Source organism: Lethenteron reissneri, chromosome 4 (assembly GCF_015708825.2).
Source record: "Lethenteron reissneri isolate LAM-NWPU_2019-01 chromosome 4, ASM1570882v1, whole genome shotgun sequence".
In the NCBI taxonomy this organism is placed as follows: domain Eukaryota; kingdom Metazoa; phylum Chordata; class Hyperoartia; order Petromyzontiformes; family Petromyzontidae; genus Lethenteron; species Lethenteron reissneri.
The window spans coordinates 8,167,978-8,192,743 of NC_083782.1; the positions used below are offsets into that span (position 1 = coordinate 8,167,978).

The window sequence follows — 24,766 nt, forward strand, 5'->3', positions numbered from 1 at the left end:
AGTTTTATTTTTATTATTTTATTATTTCCCTTCTACGTGATGACTTTACCGAAAGAACCAAAAATATGAATCGCTGCAGTCACGAAAGCTTTAAATCAAAATTTATTTAATAGGTTTATATTTTTATTATTTTCGAAATTTATTCTTGCTATTATGAACATAGCTCCTCCCCCCCCACCTGGGGTCACGTGATCAAACCAGTAAGCCGGCCTCCCATTGGCCGCTACGGATTTTAAACTGACCAATGGGGGAGCTGCGCCTTTCCAACGCCCGTTGCCGTTGGCGCCATTTTTTCAGCTCGGTCGGCGTTCTCCTCATGAGGGCCTCGACCGACAAAGTTTATCAAAATTACAAAATTAATCGCTTAAACTTCTGTGCTCGGATTTTATGAAGGAAAGGGAGCCTCGCCGGAACGTCGCTCCTGTGCCGGCTTTGCCTAGACGACAATGGTGAGTGAGCGAGCGAGTCGCGGGGTGGTGAGTGTGAGCGATGTTACCCCCGCGAGCTTAATCCGTGTTCGTTGTTTAAAAGTCTTAACACATTCTACAAAAAAATACTTTCGTGCGCGACTCGCTAACGCACACTGTGCACACTCGATAACGCTATCAACCTTTTGGAGCTTACCGCTGTTGCACTAAGAAGTCTCACGGTTCTGCGTGTACCAAAAAATACATCGGCCACTCATCGCAGTGACCTCAAGGTGCACCTAGCCTGGCACGAGCGTCGTGGTGGCGTCACCGCCACTTAGTGGCGAGTTGTTGTTGCGCTAGTTCCACAGCCAACATCGGTGGGGTTCTCGCTCTCCCCGCCTTCACTAATCCAGCAGTGGATTGAGCACGGGTTGATGATTATAATGGTCATAGACGCTGTGGCCGTGACCCTGCCATAGCAATGTGGAATGTCCGCCGCTGCTTCGGGGATTGGTCCAAATTTGCTACGTTTCACAAGGGGATCGTAATAGCGGTAACCTGTATAGAGTCCCCGAGTTACGACATCAATCCCCGAGTTACCGAAGGCAGTCCCCGAGTTACGCTGATAGTCCCCGAGTTACGCGGTTAGTCCCCGAGTTACGGTAACAGTCCGCTAGTTACGCCGTTAGTCCCCGAGTTACGCTGGTAATCCCCGAGTTACGCTGGTAGTCCCCGAGTTACGCTGGTAGTCCCCGAGTTACGCTGGTAATCCCCGAGTTACGATGGCCCTACTTACGATATTTAGATCTTACGATGGCGATAGCGATACGACAAAATTGCCATCAACAACCTAACATCGTTCAAATATGCAGACGACGGACATATTCTTGTTGAGCACAGTACAATATGATATGATACGATACGTTCAATGCATGTTAAAAGTTTTTTTTATAGCAGATAGGATTGTTTCCTGAAAAAACTTTTTTTTATTAAATTGCAGTTCATATAGGTAGGCTAAGAATTTACCTTGTTTTTTTACTTAACATTTTACTGTGCAATACAGTATTGTAATTAATAAATATATACAGTATATAGTTTATACAGTACGGTGCTGTAAATTGCTCTGTTTTGCTAAATTATCACCATTCTTTAAGACTCCTGGAGGGTAGGCGATCTTCGACTTACGATGGGGTCGTCGTAACGCATCTCCATCGTAAGACGAGGACTACCTGTATATTGTACACAACAGACATCGGTCCCCACTTCAAAAACTTGGCAGGACCCTCTAACCTAAAGAGTCACGAGCCTCAGTTAACATTTCCTGGGTAAAAAGTGCAAATATAATATAAAGATTGCAAATATGAATTTGCTTTCCAGCACACCAGTGTGCTGTACCAGTAACACATTGGCATGTTCTGTTTACGTAACAAACCTTACTAATTGGCCGTGTCGGGTGGTGGGAGGTTTAACGACACATGGACGCGTTCTAACCCAAAACACATACATTATGTATAATATAAGATGGTGGCAATGTATGCTGAATTATAATGTTCACTGTTTTGGTTCAATGGGGACAATCTGGTTCCGTATTATGATTGTCCTGTCCCACTCGTCTGGCTTGGGATTTTAAAGAGGGCTAACACCGGTCACACCATTGAATGCAAGATTCAAAATATTCACCACAGGTGGACTTCGGCATTCAGGAACCGTAGGGGGAGGGATGTTGTTATCCAGCAGTGAATAGGCCATGGTTACTGATGATTAGAGAGGTAAATGACATAAACACTAAAATAGCAGATAGGCATTGTTTTGCAATGTATCATTTACCATTTCTGTTTGGTCGTAAATTACGTACGCGACGAATATAAATGTGTGTAATGTCACGTACAACGATTATAGTAGAACTCCAATTAATCCACGTTGATGTGGGTGGGAGCATATCGTGGATCGGATCCTGTAATCCACGACGCACCGCTAGGGGTTGGATAGAATAAAACGGTGAAAGATGTGCATTAATAGCCGAAAACAAAAAATACAGGGAAATATACGGATTACAGAGCGTGACACGAGACTTAATTCCACGGAGGTGGACACCCGCGCAATGAATGAGGCTGTCCACATAATCGGACGCAAATTTCCGCACTTCTCCCTGAGAAGAGGAGACAATTGGAGCTGCCGCAGAAGCATGGAAATTGGCGCCCACATCCCAGATGGAGCGAGGGTGAAGATGTAATACATAGCAATGGCAAAAGCGCACCGTCAATGCCTGCAAAGTAAAATGAAATGTTACCTCCGCGTTTCACTGCAGCGCTGCGTTAGCCCCACATCTACGGTTTCCAGGTCATGAGCGTTTTAAATCCACCGCGGATTACCGGAGCAGTCGGACTTCTGTTCTTATTTTAGTCGCTTGTGCATTTGACATTCATTTCCAGAGTCGTCCACAAAGTATGCAGAGGAGCCTATGCCCGGACATTCGTTTTGGAAGGTGAGTGGACATGGAGTGGAAGGGATTTTCGGCTCGAATGAACATTGAGGTTGTGTGCGTACCTCCAGTTTACAGCCCTATCGAGCCAGTGCAAAGTCCAGATGAATCCATCCATAGGGTAACCACTTTTGAATTGGCCACAAACCAATGCGTATAATATCGACCCCAGAGGGATGATGGGTTGATTCAACCTCCCCAACCTGCCCGGACATCCTGTCTGAATTGTTGTTGTAGCTCTATTCACATTTGAAATTGTGTTTGTCTCCAACTTGTATTCCAATTGTGCTGTCAGTATCAGTTCATGATACGGATGATTTTTACTTCCAATTTACAGTGAGAAGAGCAGAAAATTACGTTACAAAACTTAAGAGAGGCACGGCTCAAATGTACTTTCATTTGTTGAATTTCGGAAAAAGAATCTTTTATTATGTTTTTTTTATGTTAGCATTGGAATGTATCCAAATGAAGTGAAATGAAGACAATGTGATGTTTTTTTGTGCATAACGAGCTGACACCATCCACATGAACCTGGTTTAATTTTGGGCAACTGCAACTCAGATTTGAGGCCAGAATCTCAGTGTGGTATTTAACCCCCTTGTGTTTCATCACATTTTTAACACCTTGTGTCCCTTCTAAAAAATTTCCACAGGCGGACAGGGAGACAACTTAATATAAATGTTTGGGATGGTGCTGCAAACATCAACGACTACTTTGCTGATTTACGTGAGTCAACGTTTACTAATAATTGTTATAAATTTGTAAGCATTGCTATCCTGACTTTGTAATAAGCTCGTTTGTGTTATTGTTGTTTTTGTTCAGTGGCTTCTACAATATTTGTAACATCCTGTTATTCTGTGTAAAGAACAATGAACATACGCCGTTTGCCTGGTCTGACGTCGTAAGTAAAGCTTGCGTGTATTATATGTATGTTGAACTTCTGTCGCACCATACATAGCAAGCCGCGGTAATCGGAGATGCCGGCTACAGGGGTGCATTTCTGATGCTGCCACGTTTTTGCTCACAACCTCTTGTTGCCTTTGCAGCTGAGGACAGCGGTGACGAGATTTCCTTCATCCCAGAAATCGGGTCCGAAAACAGGAGCAATGTTCACAAAAGCCCGGCTCCGCATGGCGACTTGCGCAAAAGCCTACACCGATATGACCCACGAAGAAGCCACGTGGCGGTTGACGTGCACAGAAGCCAAGCGCCGGCTGATGCTTGCGAAAGTCAGATGCTAGCTAACGCACGTAGAAGTCTGGGACTGGCTGACTCTGTGAAAAGGCCGTCAACGAACAATGTTCATAGGACCTTTGTTCAAAGAGAGGAATCCTTTGGCCAGTCACTGAAGCAGGTAATGCTTTGTTCTTTATTTCAATTTCCCGTTTGTTACGATTGAAACTTTTGAAGCGTACTGCCGTAGTTCGATAACAGCGTTGCTTCTTTACAGCAGAAGGAGGAACATTTGAAGGAGCAGGCTTTTGTGGACCGGCTGAAATTGGACGAAATAGAGACTTTGGATGAAGGTAAGCTCAAGGAGTGTATAGGGTTGTCTGACTGGAGAACATTAGTTTTGTACTTTTTAAACTGCCTGATAACCATGTTTGTGGGTACTTAAAACTATGCCAGCCAGAAATTCAGGCATGAAGCCAGCTAGCAATTTAAAAAAAATATATAATATTGTACGATGATATGATATCCATCAATCAAAGGGCCTTTTGGATGAACGTAATTTGCTTAGCTCATCAATTGCTGAACTATTTCCATCTTTTCATGTGCTAGGATTGCATGATGTGTATTGTGCTGAATGTTCCGCAGTTTATGGAGGGATTTTGCCAATAAATGACTTAGAAGTTTAAACACGTCATACAATCCTAGCGCATGAAAAAATGGAAATAGTTAAAAAGTTGATGAGTCAAGCAAGAGACGTTGATCCAAAAGGCCCTTTGATTGATGGATATCAAAATAATCGTACATTATTCTTTTTTTCAATTGCTTGTTGGCATCATGCCTGGATTCCTGTCTGGCTGGGTGGAACCCACAGCGATGAGCCGAGTTTGTGCGTCGCGATGACAATATGCCCACCCTCCACCCCGGCCATACTACATATTATTAGACCAGGGGTCGGCAACCAAAATAACAAGAAGAGCCATTTCTTTCCAATTCGGTACAAAATTCAGTATTTCAAGAGCCGCAATGCATCTGAGTACATACTGTACATACGTACATATCGTCAAGAAGCAGCCCGTAAAGAGCCGCATGCGGCTCCGGAGCCGTAGGTTGCCGACCCCTGTATTAGACAAACGTTTAGCTGGAGGAAGGGACAGACGGTCACGTGCAAAGGAAGAAATTGAAAATTGCGTAGGATTTTTGTGATTGAGCTGTGTACAGCTCTGCATTGTGTCTTGAGGTTTTTACCGGTGTGTTTGACACGATGTCCAATGTTTTGCTGCTGGGAGCTTATTTATAAAGAGTTGTGCACGTGGTACAACCTGAACACACATCACAACTATGAAAACGGACCCTTTGTTTAGATGTTATTTTACGCATTCTGTGGTAATCATTTGTGAATTGTATTGAAGGTTATGCTGCTCTTAATCAGTGCTGATTTGCGTTTTATCTTGGTGATGACGTAGAACATGATGCAGTTCCAACCAGGCACAGCGCTGTTCCGGACAAGATTGTTTCCACCTGCAAGTTGTTGTCAAAGGTTTTGAATAAGGTCACTCCCCGTGTCACCAACGAGCTGGACAGAGGACAGAATCCCACTGGTTCGGTGTCACGAGTCTATCAAATGCCGAGTCCCCGCTCCGTGCTCAAGGGCGTTGTTTCCAAAAAGAGGCAAGCAACTCCTTTCATCTTTTAAAATATATTTTTTGTTGTGGAAAGCACAGAACTTTTAAGCCTGAATCTGTAAATATGCTATTTGATGCGTTCATTGTGACTGCAGTCAGTAACACCTGAGGAGACGCTGCTTTAGCCACGTCACCTATATGCGTTTCTACTTGTTTAGTGTGCATGACGTCAATGACACTGCTCTGTTACTGCAGTGGAAACAAAGGACAACCTGGTGCCTCCTGAGGCCTCTCCAGGTTGGCTTGGCATGGCCTCTGCACGGCTCGGGTTGCACAGTGGAAAATAGGTGTTTGTAGTTTATGGATCTGTATGAATGACTGCAGGATTGTATTGTCCCCAGGTTGATGTTCGACGATGTTGAAGGCTCGGAAAAACTCTCTGTGGCAGCTCCACCTCATGGTGTAAACCCTCCGAAAACAACACCATTGAAGGCCACAGTCTCAAGGTACTGCATGATGCCATCTGTGTGGACCTTTTGTTATCCCCTCATGCTTGGGTTTTCTTTTAAGTATTTCAGTTTTCTCCCACACACACAACAGTGCTTTGTAATGGAATTAGCAATATATATCAATGTCACACCCTCCTGAAAAAGTGAGATACAGCAAGACTTTGCTGGATTAATTCATTATAAAAAATGTATTCGAGGAATCCCCATGTTGATCTCGGCATTGTTTCTCAACAGTTGCTTATTCTATTTGTGAATTAACCCAATGCTGATAAGTCGGTAAAGAAGGCAGAGAAAAAAAACATGATTTTGCCCTCTTGGCAAAAGGCAAAGCTTTCAATGAACAAATGTGTCAATCGGATTGCATGTATTTGATGTACAATGACTTAAGGTTCGTCTCCTTCCATTGTCTGCTCGGGGCGAGCAGCGTGGCGCCAAGGCCAAACCTCTCTACGAGCAAGTACCTTGCCATTCTTGAGGCGGACGATGAGTTCTGCGACGACTTTGAGGTCATGGATGATGACATGAGCTCAGAAGGGTGGCTCTCCCTGCCGCGCTCCAAGAGCAAGAATAATGCCAAGGAGGTCTGGCCTGCCAAGCAAAACAATGTCCGAAACCGAGAGGTAACGAGAAACAAAAGTGTGAACGCGGACACGCGTGCTGCTGCTACTGGCCCATCGGCCCTTGCTGTTACCGCCACAGGCTCGCAGGCGAATGCAAGGATTGCCACACCCAGCGGCGAAGGTAAGAAGGCATACAAGAAAGACTCCGTAGCTCCTGCCTCGAATGTTACGACAAAATCGTTATCCAAATCGCAGGCTGTGGAAGTGGAGGAAACCGAGTCTACTCGTCACCTCGGGAGCAGCAGGTTGGTGAAATCGAGGCCGAGCACTTTTCAGCCGCCACAGATAGCGAGCGTGGCTGATAAGACCACAGAACGTGCGTCAAGTTCCTTAAAGGTGCAGCGCACTAGCGCCTCTTACCATGCAGCGGATAAAAGCAACCCAAAGAGCACGAACAAGAGGCGAGCAGACTTTGAGGACGATGAAAAGTCCGGAGAGGAGGAGTTGCAGGAAGAGGAGCAGGAGAGCGACAGTGCCGAGTCATCGTCACTGTCCGAGGTAAAGGGCGGTCGCCCAGTCCAAGCCAGCCGACGTTTTGTGGAAGACGATGAATCCACGGATTCTCAGGCGGAAGGTGAGCACGTGGATTTGTGTTTTGGGTAATGGGTACAGTAAACTCCTCAATAATCCAGCCTGATGTGTAAATGAGACTATAAAACCGTATGTTTGCTGGGGTGGTGGCATGGCACTGAAGTAATGCGCTTGCTGCTTATTGCAGAGATTGGGGCGTTTCCAGCCCGGCAACCACCCTCGTTTTTACTGCGGGTGTATTCATCGCAAAATATTAAGTGCCGCCTGCTTCACAGTTGATGTTAATGATCTCCTCCACCCTCCCTAGCTTTGCCCCCCCCCCCCTCATCTATATAATCCCTTGTTACCAGCAGCTCTTATGCCTATTTCAGCAACTGCTTTTTGCTGTGGTTATTCCACCTGATGATGGACGCTTGTGTTGTGTCTGAAACGTCTTGATTTAATTTATTTTATTTTCTTTACCTACGTGACTTTACCGAAAGAAACAAAGAGTAGACTATTGCCTAGTTGCTGGTTCGGTGCTGCATCACCTTGTACTCACGGGAACAGCTGCTACAAGGGGGGTACCTTTTCAAATGTTTGACATCCGATCTGATGGAAGTTGCTTATCGCGTGTAAAAGTGCTATGTGGCGCCGTGGTGAAAAGGCCGCTTTAAAAAATTATTAGTTTGCCTATGTAGAACGTGCAACGTCTGTGAGTCTCCGAGATATGGGATACATTCTTGACAATATGGATTTGGTCGGATTAGCATTTCCTTACACAGAATCAGTTTGTTACCTGGCAACTCAAACAAAAAACCCTGAAATTTTCCATATATATTAATCTTGTTGGGTCAATTACTTGTAATGTTTTTGCTTTAGATGACCGTGGGGGCAACATCACCGGCAAGACATTGCCTTCAAAGAATAAAATTTATCAGAAGGAAGCGATGAGACCGACACAGGCTATATCAAAACCAAAGCAGAAACAATCCAAGACGACGCTCGGCCGTCGCGTATCCAAGCCACCAGGTAATTGGTGGATTGTGACGGATATCGACCCCTCCACCGTTCCCAATTATGATCGCAGTGGCAGGCAGGCGGCGGTCTCCACCCCCCAGCAGCCTCCGTCCCACTCGCAAAAGAAATCTACGTCGTCCTGCCCACCGCATTCACCGCCATCGCCCTCTCCATCATCACGGTCTGCATCACCGTCCCCTCCGGAAAAAGTTGCCAAGTCTGAGAAACCGAATCACTCGGCCAAGAAGCAGAAGAGGGAAAGCCGTGGCCGAGAGGAGGCCCCGATCCCAGTTTACACGCCAAAGTCCATTCTCAAGCAGGGCAACCATCACGTGCGAAAGAGACAGCGGGAAACGGTGAACTTTGTCTCGAGCCAGAAGAAGTGGGACGAGCACATGCAAGGAAACCAGGAGATGGGTGGCAATGAGGGGGGCAGCACATTGACCTCGCAGTCGCCGACGCCACCCCCTCGCAAGTCCACCTTTGGCACAAGGCTGCCCATGCTCGCCCAGAAAGGCCATCGCTCAGCCTTCTCCACCTTCAGTGAAGTCTACATGGATACCCCAAACTCGGCGTCAAAGAAGGACCGCTCGCAGCAGCAGCAGCAAAGCCGGTGAGGTTTAGCATGGATGGTCACGTTGGAGGATATAAGATAACAAACAAGGGTCTATGTGTGCTCTATAGTATAGCTCATGTGTTTTGGGTTGTACCATGTCTTGTTTGGCTGGAAGCCTCGGCTTCAAACGTGGAGCAAAACGTCAGACATCATACCGAACAATACGCGGTACAACCCAAAAACAAATAAACAAGGGTCTAATTTGTGCAAAAGTAATATTTTATTCATAATCAACGTTTTTGGGTTTAGATCGCGTTTATTTATAAATGTGTCGTAACCCTCCACCACCCGACACGGCCAATCAGTAATAATGTGTCACGTTGACAAAGACAAATAGTTCACTGCTTTAGCCCACCGGTGTGTTGAAGCCACTCAAATTGTATATGTTGTGGCTTCAACACACTGGTGGGCTAAAGCAGTGAACTATTTGTCTTTGTCAACGTGACACATTTTTACTGATTGGCCGTGTCGGGTGGTGGAGGGTTACGACACATAAATAAACGCGATCTAAACCCAAAAACGTTGATTATGAGTAATATTTTAGTCCATATCAATCTTTTAAAAGGAATATTGTTTGTAAATAAAAACAATTTGAGGAACAGAAAAACAATGTAATAATCTGTGCTTGCTTATGGCAGCTAGAAGTTACGGGAATTAACAACACGTGCAACAAGAGATATGCAAAACATCAACAGGGGCGTTGATGGGGACGGGAGTCGGGGAAGAATAAGTGACAATCAGCAACACTTATCACATAGCCAATACATGTCATTAAATCCAAGGAAGGAGCAACAATATAACAGTGGAGCATTACCTACCTGCAGTCGTACAACTCTACTTCAGCGTAAATTCGTAGAAAAGGTTAGAGGTTCTGCTGAATAATAAAATGTGTGATTTACATCTTAATGGACTCACACACATGTTTTGTGAGTAGCCGCCACGTTGGACTTGTTCAGTAATAAATGAACCGATCTGCCTAACGAGTTTTGTCTCCATTTGCGTGTGGGTAGGGTCTTAACGCCATGCTCCAGGCTCAAGCTTCCCTCCGGCGTGAGCGTGCCGGGCTCGGCACGCCAAAAGAGCTCTCTCCAGCACACGCCCGCAAGCCACAGCAAGTGGCAGCAACAGTCTGAGCCGATGGTGACGGACACGGATTCGTCCCTGCAGCAAAGGTGTGCGGAGCCAGATCATCTACCTGCTCACTAAGAGGCTCTCTTAAGTCTTGCGTCCGAATTGGCGGCTCATGTTCATTGGTGAGGTTAAAGAGTATTTTCTTGCTCAAATGCGCATTCGGTCAGTACGCATATCCTATTTTGCAGCCTTGTAGAACCAGGGGTGGAAATACCAAATATTGGTGGGGGAGCCAGTCTCTCAATGGGGCAACCACTGATTCACTTATCCACAAAGTGGTCCCTAATTTATTGACCCTGGTGGGCTGATGGGCTAACTCGGACCTCCAGCCAGGATTTGAACTCTCAGTCGCTCGCCCTGCCTCTGAGCCGCCTGGCTAGACATAGGATAGTAGTGTTTCATTTGTAAACTTTTTTTTTTTACAAGGTTGCTCGGCAAATGCCCAACCTTTAAAAATATCAAGAGGCCAGCCGAAAACGGAATTAGTTGTTGCATGGTCGCAATAAAAAAAGTGTCCCATTTCTATTCAAGTTGTGTTATAAGCATTATTCCCTAATATTAAGATATTTATTTTAAGTTGATATTGATGATTAAGGAGATACTTGTGACGCTGACACTATTAGTAATGATTTTCGTGATGATGATGATGAGATCATGACCTGTCCTTGATAGGATCTCCTTATTCCTCTGCTTTGGTGACTTTAGGTTAGGTTTTAGTAATTGCTTTTAGGCATGTCACTATGCAATCTCACCATCCCCTCCTTCCTCCACAAGTTGATGGATTTTTTTTAATTGACTCGCGATTACACTCAAAATAGTTTTTTTCTCTTTTTCATTGTCTCTGTAATTTGTCCTTCCTCGTTTAAGTAGCCCAGCGGAAACATTTAAAAATGAATTAACTAACATACCTTAGTAATGGTTAGTGCATTTGTAATAAAGGACTCCTTCACAAGATGTCGCTTTCCGTTGGTCCTTTATTGGGTTCTTTCCTCGCACCCGCTGGTCCTCGCTCCGACCCTCGCCGTGCGCCCCGCGCACGCTCCGTGTGGCTCTCGCCACGCCGTCTCCTCCGGCCCCTCCGTGTGCTCTCTCCTCACCCGCCCGGGCCACGCTGCTAGCTCTCTCTATCTCCGTGCGGTCCCGCACGCTCCGCTGCCTGCGCCTGCTGGACCCCAGTGCGCCTATCAGCCCCGACCACGTGGCAATGGCGCCACTTCTCCCTCCACCGCCAGCGTGGCTCCCTCCGTCGTTCACTCTCTTCTCTTCCCCTCGCTCCTCCTCTGTCTCTCTCCTTATATGCCCCTCTCTCACTTGACCCAAACTCCACCTTCTCTTACTGCCCCTGTCTCCGCCCCCACTCACCCTGACGACCAGGCTCCGCCTCTCCAATACACCGGCCCGTGTGAGTGGTGCGGAGGCAGCGCCCACCCTGTCCTTGCTCGCATTACACATTTTACGAATGTGGGGGAAAGGTTAGAAATCGGTGCAAATTATTTAAAACTACAAAAAAAAACTAAGCAAAATGTAAGGAGGCAGAGATACAAAACTGAAGAGTCGTAAAAAATATTGTGTTAACCGGAAATAAAATGTACAGCTCAATGGTCGTATTGTGGGATTAAGACACTGATTTAATACTTTGTTTGTTGTGTTTTGTATCTAGCAGAAATGATTCTGCTGAAGGACACCTCTCCCAAAACAAGCTACCCCAGAGTTCCGTCCAGGAATCTGTGAAAAAGGCACTGCATCGACAACGGACAAGCGGAGTATTGTTTAAGGACAGGCCTGAGGCCACACAGGGTGGCAGCAAGGGAAGGAAAACTCAAAGGCCATCGCCTTCGCCTGAGGTCTACGGTGAATCCTACGACAATAGCGCTGATAACGATGATGATCCCGATTATCAAGAGCCTAACACCGTCACGACCGACAGCACAGTGGGAACCACACTGTCTGAGAACGCATCAATAGAGGAGCCGTAAGTGGTCTACAATGTTTTTGTGTTGTTAAAAAAAGTAAATGTTCTGCCTCCCCAATCAAATTGAAGATTCACTTATTTTTCAATGTTACGTTTCCCCCCCCCCCCACTGTTATCCTGATTTACATTATCAATGTCATGAGATGGAGCATCCATACTCTTAGGTTTTTTCGTGAAAAGTCACGTAGGTAAAAATAAAAATAAAAGAATAGAAATAAAATTATAAATCACAAAAATATAGAACGCTTCACGAATTTGGATGACACGCAAATTCGTGAAGCGTTTTATATTTTTGTGATCTATAATTTTATTTCTATAATTTTACTTTTATTATTTAATTTTACCTACGTGACTTTACCGAAAAAAACCTAAGAGTATGAATCCTTGCAGTCACGAAAGCTTCAAATCTAGAACGGAGCATCCATTCGGACCTCTCGCAGCACTGCAACCCTTTCTCTTAGAGAACGGCCCACAGAAACAGATCCCGTAACAACCTGGGGAGATCCCTTCAATTGAAGTCTGTTCCACACATTGAAAGGAGCAGCACTTTCGCATCTGCTCTCATCACTGGTTGCTGAACCGAGAGCATCAACTCACAGGTGTCTGGATTTGTCTCTGCACTGCCTGACCACCTCAAGATCGATAATTATTCTGAGTGTTTTGTGACCATTAGCTTTTACCGTAAATTAGCAATAGTCAAGTTCATAGGGTCGGGTCTTTTGCACTCTTGTGTACAAACTTACAACTTGACTTAAAGCTTTCGCGACTGCAGGAATTCTTATTCTTTGGGTCTTTGGGTAAAGTCACGTAGATGGTTCTAAGAAAATAACAAGAAACCAAGACGTTTCGATCACAACACAAGCGATGGTCATCGGGAGGAAAGAGGATGGCGATCGCTTGTGTTGTGATCGAAACGCCAGAGTTTTTTGTTATTTTCATTGAACCATCTCCGTGACTTTATCGAAAGGCCCAAAGAATATACAAACTTGCATTTTAACCTTCAGCGTAAAAACAGATTTGACAAATAAACATATACAAATTTGCCCTTTGTTTCCCAGAAGAATGGTTGTCATAAGTTGTTTCTCGAAACATATTTTTGTATTCACTTGTCTTGTAATATTTCTCTCCTTCTATTAGCCTAAACATAACATTTGCCTCCTATAATTTACATAAATTGTCTACAATCGATGTCTGCGTACACGATTAGATGCATACATAGTGAACCTAAACATCAATCTTGAAAAAGTAGTGAAGTATCTACTGGCAAGTTCTTCTGCGTGTATTTTGCGTGCGTGTCAGGTCGGAAGTGGATGGCACACCGTTGGAGAATCACAGTGTCTATGGCAACAAGCCATCGTCCAAGCATCACGGCACCCATTGTAAGTTACTATAGAGTCGAGCTTGGGTATCCAATTATTTAAATAATTGATTGTCGGTTCGATTCCTTGACGAATCAGATTACACACAGTCGAGGAAGAAACGTAGCGCCACTGAATGCGAGGGGTGATGGGCGGATGCTTGGTGACTTCGTCATCGGCTGCGTTGCGTGGTACGTAGAGGAGGTATCCTGCACCCGGGAGTCTACACCAAATAGCTCTCGTCCCTTACAGTTTGTCCATTTTCTCACGGCGCTTTCACAGACTCTGAGGAGAGCATGCAGGATGACTCTATGGAGGGAGTCCAGTGCCCGAAAAAGCAGCAGCAGCACCACAAGAAGATCAGTGAGTGACGGCAATTTAGTATTTTTTCCCCAATTTTACAATCCAGGGAGTCGGAAATTCCATCTCCCAGTGAAGCCGGCAAAAGAATGGACATATATGAGACCCCCTTTCCCTCTTCAGTTTACGTTCAAGTACAATCGTGCTATGAATCTATTAAGATGTTTCTTTAACTTAACTTTCCTCTGGTGTTAACAGCAATGTCCTAGCCAACATTTATTACAGGAAGTTTATTTTATATTTGTCCACCGTATTAGTTATTTCTCTTGTCATTTTGATGACCCAGGCCACTCTTGTAAATGAGACTATCCTTGTCCCTTTCTTTCACCTGGTTAAGCAATAGACTTGAAACTTGTTCACCCTGGACAGTGTTGGCGGGGTCACGTGTGGCGATGTAAATTCTTGTTTCTCCCCAGCTCTTGCCGCTTGAAAGCGTAGGCCAAATTATACTCTAGAGCAGGCATGTCAAAAGTCCGGCCCGCGGGCAGATTTCATACGGCACGCAGCTTCGGTCTTATGATGTGTTATTTATGGCTCGCCAGCTCTGTCAGAATAAATACATCATAAAACTCATGGAAATTTAAGGTATTCTATACAGTTTGTTCAATGTTATCTGACTGAATGAAAGGCAGAATTGCGTTTTTAGAATTGTTGTCGTCTGCCTGAGTGGCTTATATTTGGTTACGTTGTCATTTGAAAAAGAAAGGTAATTGTGACAATGAAATAGTTTTATAGCAGTGTGTATTTCCACGTAACTTTTGTGGTTAAAAAAATGTCAAAAGGAACTATTGGCCCCCGGGCATCTTCACTTTATCAAATGTGGCCCTCTTTGCAAAAAGTTTGGACACCCCTGCTCTAGAGCAGCGGTCGGGAACCTATGGCTCGCGAGCCATATGTGGCTCTTCCGGTGACGGCATATGGCTCCCAGGCAATTTTTAGTTGAAAATAATAATAAAATCAGTTTGGAACTTGTGATATTGCTTAATAATACTGTGTCATTTTAAAATAAACAGAAATTAGTTTTGAAGATAAAATTTCTCGGGTCACGGGTCCCGTGACCAGAAGTCGCATTAATATACGTAAAAAATACTATATGGCTGTCAATGAAATATATTTAGAAATATTTGGCTTTTATGGCTCTCCCAGTCAAAAAGATTCCCGACCCCTGTTCGAGAGTGTGGGGGTTCTTTGTAGAGCTCTATTGTGAGGGCCCTTCCTTCAGCAGCCGTGGCGCGCGAGTGAAAAAGTAATGTCAGGGCTGCACCTTTTTCCTGTTACCTTATAACAGGGGTCGGGAACCTTTTTGACTGGGAGAGCCATAAAAGCCAAATATTTCTAAATATATTTCATTGAGAGCCATATAGTATTTTTAACGTATAAAATAAATTAAATATGTCCTACTTTTAATGCGACTTCTGGTCACGGGACCCGTGACCCGAGAAATTTTATCTTCAAAACTAATTTCTGTTTACTTTAAAATGACACAGTATTATTAAGCAATATCACAAGTACTTTAAAATCAGTTCCAAACAGATTTTTATTTATTTATTATTATTATTTTCAACTCAAAATTGTCTGGGAGCCATATGCCGTCACCGGAAGAGCCATATATGGCTCACGAGCCATAGGTTCCCGACCGCTGCCTTAAAACCACACGAGCTTGCCGCTGCTGAACTCGCCGTTTGTCCGCTTTCAGGGCTGCCGACAAACACTCCGGGCATGCGGCGGTCGGAGCGCACACGCGTACCCGCACTGAAATTCTGGGCTGGAGAGCGCATCAAGTACAAGCTCCGGCGATCAGGTGTGTGTATGTGTGCGTCTCTCTCGATCCGTACTGTAGGTCATTATTGGCAGGTGTGTGTCTTAATGCTGAGGTCTTTACATTCATTCTCTGGTCTGAAGTGGAATGGGTGACTCGAAGGTCCAGATTTCAGCCACTTGTAATTTAAATTGGAACCTCAAGGTTGGTAAGTTGAAGCTCTCAGCCTGGCCACCAATGGCTGCACAAGAAGCCCTGTACATTAACTTTAGTTCCACGCTTAATTTGGTGAAATTCCAGCCCTTGAGAAATAAAATATCGTCGTGACTGTCACGCGACAAACTATACTTTCTGGAGTCGAGTGGACTGGAAAGTGCTGCGTCCGTACCAAGTGGACCAGAGTTTGCTTGTAGGGATCTCGGAGGTAGCTCTGTGGTAGTTGCTTCCGAGGTCTGTTTTCGAACACAACTGGTAGCAATACAATTGTGAGTGCCAAATAAATTATTTCAGTTTCATTTATTTGGTATAGCCCTGTGAGCCAAATGAATTATATTTCACATATCACGACATAGACGGCACAGTCGGAATAACACTGTCGGAAAATTTAAAAGTATATATTGTATCGGGTACAGGTCTTCACCAATGCTGTGGTGTCCTTACCATTGTCACTGTCTCCAGCGTTGGGTCTTTTTCTGCGTATTTCGCTACTGACGGCGTGGTATATAATTCTAAGTTTATCTTGCTTAGCCAGGTGACAACTCAAGACACCACGATTAGTCTTGCAAACGTGACCTGGGGAATTTAGGCTGCCAATAGGGGGGCGATGATTGCTATTTATAGTAACCGGGGCGGCTGCTGGATTCGAACCAGTGAGCCTGCAACTAGCGGTAAACACGCTACCGCAAGGCAATGTCGCTGTCCATGTAATGGTGACCACCGCCAACATTTGTATAAGTTGTCAAAATGCTATTTGCGAAACACGTTGGTGTGGTGATTTTGTGTGCGAATGTATGTCGCAGGTGGGTTTCTAGTATCAGGAATCATCTCTCCAGAGCAGGTGAACCCCCAACAGGCCCAGAGGAAGAATATGAAAACCAACATTCGTAGACCGAAGAACCCACGGGTCACGCCATTCTCCGTTTCCAGCGACCACAACGCCAACCTACCAGGTATCTTTGCCGATGAGCTTTTCAGAGTACTGCGTAAAATAGCCAAACTGCCACTAACTACTGTGCTGGTAGTGGAAATGGTCCGTCTGCTACTGTTGCTGAAGGTGATGCTGCTGGTGTTCTTGCTTTGGTAGTGCAAATAGTGTCGGTGCTGATGATAATGATGGTGGGAGTGCTGGCGATGGTGGTGATTGGTGCTGCAGATGGTGGTGGTGGCGAGTTTCTGTTCGCTGTGACGTCGGTTCAGTTGAGTAACCGCATATCTCGTCTCCTGGGTCAGTGAATCTGTCGATCCAAACGGAAGACATACCGGAGGAGATGGACCTCGCGGACTTTAATGAAGGCACACCTGTGCAGGGTCTCAACGAGAACGAAGAGTTCGTCATGGGTGAGTGGTCCAGCCCTTGGCGGACAGTAACTGTGGCGGAGAAGAGTTGGATGGGAGAGGAGAGGCAGGAGAGTGCATGGATGGGATAGCGAGTGGAGGGGAGTAGTGTGAGATGGGAAGCGAGAGTCATGTAGGGGGAGAGAGATGAGTGGAAAAGGTAGTGGAGTGAGCTGCAGGGAGGGAAATGTGGATTGATTGTGGTTTTGAGTTTTTCATTTTTTTAGAAGGTAAATCATCGAAACACATGAAGTCCATAAGTGCAATTACTTTGTTTCATCAAACCTAAGTATTTATTAACATGATAGCCTTTTGATTTAAAGCTTTCGTGACTGCAGGGATTCATATTCTTGGTTCTTTCGGTAAAGTCACGTAGAAGGGAAACAATAAAATATTATTTTAAGAATATGATAGCCTTTTTAATGATTGAGAACCAAAGGGGGGTACAAGGCTGCAGTAAAAGTTAAGAACCACTGCTTTAGCATAAAGTTGTTGTTGCTTTTAGGGACTTGCCCTATAGAAAATCCAAAACTTCGGAGACCCCAAACCACTGTCAAAAGGACTTCGCTTGGGACCCCCAACTGCATCCCACACTGACAAACTCCCAATGGCAAACTGCATGGGGCGGCCTGCTGTACCAAAAAGAAATGTGCGTTACTTGGAATGTGGATAGCGTTATTAAAGAATGAGAAATTAGGATAATGCAAAAATGCAAATGTTATGGGGGGGAAAAGAAGAGGTTATTACCAGTGGAATGGTGTCATGGTTACTACCCTGGGATTGCTATGCTGCGGTTGCCGATTCCGTCTCCTGTTGTGGAAGTTGAAACAATGGGAAAGTTTATTAAATGTTCCACCTCTGTCCATCCGGTAGTATAAATAGCTACACCACAGTCGAAATGGTTGGTCACGTGGTGGTCGGGTCAAGCGAGTACGCCCACCCTTTCTTATTACAAGGCCTCTGGCCACTGTGAAAGAGGTCACCATTCTTTATTGTAGAGGGGCTCCCTATAGCTTCCTCAAGTGAAAGCCTTTCCCCAAGCAGTGACATGAGCTTTCATTCTGGCATGCCGCCCTGGGTAATACTGTGGGGGGGTGTATCGACCATAAAAATACGTGGCGTCCGCTTAGCCTGGCGGTGGCGACGGGTGCTTGTAATCGAGCACTGTAGAGACCGAGGGTTGGTGGCTTACGTGAACGTTGCGAAACTCCCTTCCCTTGGGCGTCGAGATGCCCCCATGCCCTGGCTCGCCGGGAGAAGGCAACGCAACGCAACAAATGTGGACTAAAATTGTCTGTCCTGTCTGCGGGGGATTTCTCCTCTGGGTGCTCCGGTTTTTTTTCTTCCCCCCACACGCGTATAAACACTCATTCACTGGGTGAAAAAACATCCTTACATAAAAACATAAAAATTACTCCTTTCGCTGAATGTGGCTTCCTAGGTCAATCATGAATTATTATTCAGAGTGGACGTTCAAGATCCCCTTGTAACATTCGACAACGTCGTGTGCCGGGCATCGTGGTCTAAATTTGCCAAATCTGAAATATGGCGTAGCACGTAGCAATCATCGGTCCCCTTACTGGCAGACTGCTCGTTCCTTTGATCTCTTACCACATTCGGGGGATGTCCGTTGTGCGCGAAGACTGCGTGCGTACGCAGGACATGTGCGCGTACCTGGGACCCCACCGGCAAGCCCTGCAGCCCACGGACGCGTTGGGTGTGTGGAAGGCACTGAGTCAACCCACGTTCGCCTGCGGCTACTTCATCCTGCGACCACAGCAAGAGAAGGGGCTGCAGTACGTCAACATGGACACCATGGTGAGCATTGGCATGGCGACTCCCCCCCCTGTCGTCGCGCTCTGCTGCTCCTCCCATGTGCCTGTCCCCTCATCGCACTCCTCTCCAGGGGCCACTCTCCTACCTCTCCTGAAATGGTGCCGTGGTGTTAACAACCTTGCCTGGTATACAGGAGGCCATGGGTTCCATCCCCCAACCCTTGACGCCTGTTGTATATTTGAAGTTAGCATGTTCTCCCCGTGGTCACGTGGATTTTTTTTTCCGGGTCCTCCGGTTTTTCCCACCACATTTAGAATGGACATGCGTTTAAAAGATTTGGTTGCTATAAATGTCCATATGATAAGCCACTACATTTTTAGCTATCAATTGTGGCCAGGTTGCTACTGAAAGAGCTACATCGCTCAGTGGACCTTACCTAGTAAAATAAAAAAAGTTTATTACAGCGTAACTATGCAAGGGTTTTAGTTATGAAAATGTAAACAATGGATTTCTACATTGTGCGATGTATAAATGCTTTTCTCACAATGCAACACGAGAAAGAATATTAACGACTCTTGCACCTTAACGGAAATGAATTGCGTGCAATGTTTTCCTCTGCAGCTGTTCAACGTCATACAGGGAAAAGTTGCCATTACCATTCACAACTCCAACTACATCCTGCAGACTGGAGACATGTTTGTTGTACCGCCCGGTAAGAGTCACTTCACTCAAATAGATTCGACAGTTTTACAGCAGGAGTGCAGAAGCCATGGTCCAGAAACCACCGAGTTTTTGAAAACGAATTTCTTTCAAAACTGCTTTATGTATTGAGTTTGTTGTCCTTCCTTCCCGCCCCGCACACCTGATTTAGCACTACCCACTGTCATCATTCGCTGGCAGCATTTCAGATATGAACCAGACCTGTAGCCGCCCCACCGGCTCAGCAACCTCGACATGAACATAGATATTGCCGATAAACTCCACACTGTACGAAAGTGGAATATGTATGTTTAAACTCGTGACGTTTGTGCCCCCGTGTCTAATGCCCGCGCTGTCCTCTTGTGGCTACCGGTCCCCCCCCCCTCTTCCGCAGGTAACGTCTACAACGTTCGCAATCTACGTTACGACCAAGCCTCATTGTTTTTCACACAAATCAAGGGAAGTCAGCAGAAAGGCGTCGCTGTGTCATCACAACCTCCTGGCAAGGGGCAACAACACCGTCACCACCACGCGTCTCCCCACAAATAGACTGACTAATCGAAGTAATTTGTCATTAATTGTGATCAGGATCGATTGTCAATTTCACAAGTCAAAAGCATCAACGATGAAACTGTTTGAAACATGCCAACGTTCACACCGCCGTGCCGTGTTCTGTTTATTGTTAGGTGTTTTGCTTTTTAAAGGATGTTTATTTGTGCTTATCAATAAAGATACATTTTAATAAAGCTAGTAAAAAATGCGCTTAGTTTTAACTCGACATGATTTAAAGCCCAAGGTGTCAAAGTGTGCCACATTTTTTATGCGTATTTCACATTTTTCAATTTGGATGCACACAGTATTTAATAAGCATTTGGAAATGTTGTGAAATCGTTTTTGAATTGTAACGACTAAGCGAGGCTGTAAATAAAGCTAGCCGTGTGTGTGTACTTGTGCATGCATCACAACTTTGCCTGTCAATTTGGCTTTTAGAACATTGCACGTGTGTAATTTTTTCTGGTCCTCTCTTTTAATGCAAATGGAATTTGTTTTCCATTTGTTGCTGCGTAGAATGAGTGTGGAGCGGTGTTGTAGCGGTTAGCGCGCGCTGCGCTACGAACCCGGCGACCCGGCCAACACCAGGTGACGATTATCTGAACCGGTCCTAGGCCTCCCCTTTGTCGACTCAGCCTCAAATGAGTGCCTGGTGCGGTGTGTAAACGTCGCCACTGGGGAGACGAAGGCGACTGTGTGGTGTTGGTGAACCCACCCCCACGTGTGCCATCCCAGCCTTCATCGATGCTCGCTAAGACACTTGCCCCAACAGTCTGTAAAGGCTCTGAACCTTATGGCGGTACCCCCCGGGGTACCATAGCACCTCGGCTCTCGCATAATGTCCGTGATGCCGTAATTTTTAGTCTGTTGGTCGGTGATGTGGCAATCGACCCATCTTAACGAGCTGTACACGTTGCACTACGGTGCACACGAGCGTTCAGGGTTTCGGCGCAATCGTCCACGCTGCGTTTCGACATTGCGGAGTAGCACCGATGTCGGATCGATTGGTACCCCAGTCGCGGAGTTGAGTACACCCCTAGAAAAAAAGTCCCAGAAATCAAATATTTTATTGCCTCGGCCATTTTGTATTATTTGGTACCCGGGGTACCGCCATAAGGTTCACATGGGGGATTGTTGTTTAAACATCTGCATAGAGCAAACCATCATATGTAAAATAAGTATCACAAACGCTGCACCACTTAATCTGCAAATGCTAGTTTCACAAGTGATAATCCACTTTTGCAGCTGCACGTTTGAGCCATGCAAGCATGACATGGCTAATTTTTCCATTGGCAATTTACCAAGATTGGGCAAAACCCAAAGTGTGATCTGCTGGCCTCTCAACACATCCGAGTGGCTTGGGTTCAAGCCACGCTTGGAGAGACTCGTGACGCGTGTAACGCGTCTGATGTCGCTCTGTACAACTCTTAACGCAGCCTCATCCACACGTGACGTGACAAATTGCGTGTGATCGTGGCATGGCTCTGCTTGGGCAGTGTAAAAGCAACGAGCGCTCTCTGACCCACGCTGCTGGCCTGCCTCTGCAGTGCGGAGATGTGCAAGTAGACGTATTTGTATGATGGACTGAGTTAAAATGAGCATAATTACGTAATATAACACTTTCAAAAGTGGGGATTGTTGATTGTGCAGACGTGGGTGAGGAGAGACTTGCAGGGCTGGGCCGGGTGGCCTATCGAGAAAAACTGTCCATAAAATAGGTTGGCTGTTTTGAATGAGTTCTTTGTAAATATTGGATAAACGTGTATGTCTATAGATTCCATTACACCCATATGGTTAGTATTCTTCGTTTTAAAGATGCAGTTGTGATTTTGGAAGCTCCGCTGTTTCCTCGGTGCTCGGGATGTGTTTCCGATTTTTTTAGACGAATACAAATCGGACTCTGATCATCAATGTTTGGACGGTCCAACAATTGTTGTTTTGGATTGATATGTCGCATGAAATGGCATCATTTTCGTTGCTCTTCTTGCTGGCAGAGTGAGTGGCGGTGGAAGCGACGTCACTATTGTTAGCACGAAAAGATACCTTGGTGATTGTGTTTATGATGTATAGGAGCCGAAAACATGCCTCCGTGGAGGAGTTTTGTATTTACTTCGGACGCAAAAAGCATATTTTTGTATTTAGCGAACCTGTCGTATTTTGAAATAAAAGGGTGTATACAATGCCTTTTTGATTGCAGCTTCTGACCGTTTGTGTTTTTCATTAACGCGATGTCGTCGTGTTTCGTCTTGGCAGCAATTTTTTAAGATTGCTCATTCCGCTCTGCTGACACCGTCGTCTGAGACTTTTTTGGCAATGCTTCGTACGTATTTTTATCGAAAAATTCACGTGAATTGATGCAACATTACAATGAAATTTTAAACATCTATAAAGTATTGACATTTTTTAAACAAGTGCAAGCATCATTGGAACCTCACTTTCCAGTAAAAATATGATAATTGTTTTTTTACCCTTCTATCTGGCAACAAAACTGACACCTTTTTTACAAGGAGTCATGTTTACATAGACCACAATACCTGCAGTCATAATGCAAACAAAAAACACAACTCTGATAATGTGCACTGTCCTTGAAGTTGATCGGTCAATCAAAAAACAACTGATAATGTGCACTGTCCTTGAAGTTGATTGACCAATTAACTTCATTATCAACTTCAAGGACAGTGCACATTATCAGTTATGTTTTTTTTCATTATGGCTGCAGGTAAAAAACCAATTATCAAGTGCAAGCATTTACATTTAATGCAATATACAGCAAATGTATTTAATTCGTTTGACTCGCTGCCCCCACCCCATCATGTACTGCGAAGTACAAAAACTTGACGGGAAAGCGACGAACTGCCGTCGGTGTGCAAGTGACCTGAAGCGAATCCCTGAATGGGTAACTCATTCCCCACGACTTTGCTTCAAATAGAATTCTGTCAAGTGCAGAGATGGGTACCAACTGGGTGCCTTTATTTTAGATTTGAGAACAGGATTCAAACTTGGGCAACAATTTGAACCTGATGGCAGGATCCCATAAGCCCCCGGCTCTCGCACAAACTGCGTTGCGACGTTCATTTGTACAGCAGCGGTAATGATCCGAAGTTCGCGAAAGGCTTTGGCATTCAAAAATAAATAAAACAAGTCACGCTTCTTCGATGCCTCCTTGAGTAACGCAGCCATTGCTTTGATTCTTTCCTGAGAAAATCGGCAAACCCCAAATTGTTGAATGTGGCTAATCATTGGCTTGACCGTGGTGAAATACCACCACCACTTCGTGAGCGCTTGGCAGAACATCGCTCCCTCTGACCATAGTCGTTGCGTGGCTGTAGGGATTTGTAACACGTTGGGGTGTTTGTGAATTCTACCACGTGTCTTGGCATTTCAATCCACGCGCGGGGAGATTCTTTCAGGAGCTAAATTTAACTTCTGAACGTTGAACATCGCGGCGAGCAAACACGTGGTGCACAACTTAAAAAACATCTTGGTTTTTTCGGTAAAGTCACGTAGAAGGGAAGTAATAAAATAATAAAACGTTATATATAAGCTCCTAGCTTGGCAGTCTCATTCTTCACCTGAAGACGGCTGCTTGCGTTGTAGCCGAAACGTCGTGAGAATTATTTTATGTTTTATTTTTATTATTTTATTACTTCCCTTCTACGTGACTTTACCGAAAAAACCAAGAAGCTGAATCCCTGCAGTCACGAAAGCTTTAAATCGAAATTTAACTTAAAAACAGCACAACCGTGAAAGAAAATGTTAAGATAACGGGAGGGCGGACTTAAATCTTGCCACACGATGTCCTTACCCCGCACCTCCGATTGGCGAACGTGCGGTGTGAAAGAAGTTCAACGCGATTTAAAGCTTTCGTGACTGCAGGGATTCATATTCTTGGTTCTTTCGGTAAAGTCACGTAGAAGGGAAATAATTAAAGCGATCGCCATCCTCTTTCCCTCCCGATGACGATCGCTTGTGTTGTGATCGAAACGTCTTGGTTTTTTGTTATTTTCTTTGAACCATCTACGTGACTTTACCGAAAGAACCAAGAATGTAAGGTCAACGTGCATACACTGCGTGGCAATGGGGCAGGCAGGGGGGTGGTGGTTCTGGTTTGCGGTTTGTTACAGCACTTTGCCAAAATTCATGCCTGGGCTACCAGGCTGCATTCCCGGTATACCAAACATTGATTCGGGAATCGAACTTGGGTGACCTGGTTCGTAGGCGCAGCACGCTAACCGCTACACCAGGGGTCGGGAACCTTTTTGACTGGGAGAGCCATAAAAGCCAAATATTTCTAAATATATTTCATTGAGAGCCATATAGTATTTTTAACGTATAATAAATTAAATATGTCTTACTTTTAATGCGACTTCTGGTGCTGCATGGTTTTGCTGATGGCCTTGTAGTCTGGTTCGTACGTGGTGAGGTTGAGCTTCATGCAGGCGTGACCCGTGAAATTTATCTTCAAAACTAATTTCTGTTTACTTTTAAATGACACAGTATTATTAAGCAATATCACAAGTATTTTAAAATCTGTTCCAAACTGATTTTTTTTTATTTTTTTCAACTCAAAATTGTCTGGGAGCCATATGCCGTCACCGGAAGAGCCATATATTGCTCGCGAGCCATAGGTTCCCGACCGCTGC

The 24,766-nt window shown here is 45.1% G+C and overlaps 1 protein-coding gene across 3 annotated transcripts; it reads left to right on the forward strand.

The window, feature by feature from the left end:
• Positions 1–265: 265 nt before the first annotated feature.
• Positions 266–22,319, forward strand: CENPC (centromere protein C). Of its 3 annotated transcripts, none has more exons than XM_061564005.1 (19): positions 266–449; positions 2,843–2,895; positions 3,545–3,618; positions 3,939–4,246; positions 4,343–4,418; positions 5,529–5,733; positions 6,089–6,193; positions 6,621–7,390; positions 8,209–8,959; positions 9,973–10,134; positions 11,754–12,065; positions 13,365–13,444; positions 13,706–13,786; positions 15,480–15,584; positions 16,562–16,711; positions 16,992–17,099; positions 18,739–18,914; positions 19,494–19,584; positions 19,966–22,319. In XM_061564005.1, exons 1-19 carry the CDS (start codon positions 447–449, stop codon positions 20,118–20,120), a joined length of 3,765 nt encoding a protein of 1,254 aa, XP_061419989.1. In that variant the 5' UTR covers positions 266–446; the 3' UTR covers positions 20,121–22,319. The 3 variants fall into 3 exon arrangements, with proteins under 3 accessions (XP_061419989.1, XP_061420007.1, XP_061419999.1); XM_061564023.1 differs by having other exon boundaries at positions 11,757–12,065; XM_061564015.1 differs by having other exon boundaries at positions 4,346–4,418.
• The last annotated feature ends 2,447 nt before the right edge of the window (positions 22,320–24,766 follow it).

Bases quoted from the DNA above. Each gene is read 5' to 3' on its own strand.
- CENPC (XM_061564005.1), top strand. The intron at 2,896-3,544 runs GTGAGTGGACAT...AAATTTCCACAG, and splicing joins CCGGACATTCGTTTTGGAAG to GCGGACAGGGAGACAACTTA. The intron at 13,787-15,479 runs GTGAGTGACGGC...GTCCGCTTTCAG, and splicing joins GCAGCACCACAAGAAGATCA to GGCTGCCGACAAACACTCCG.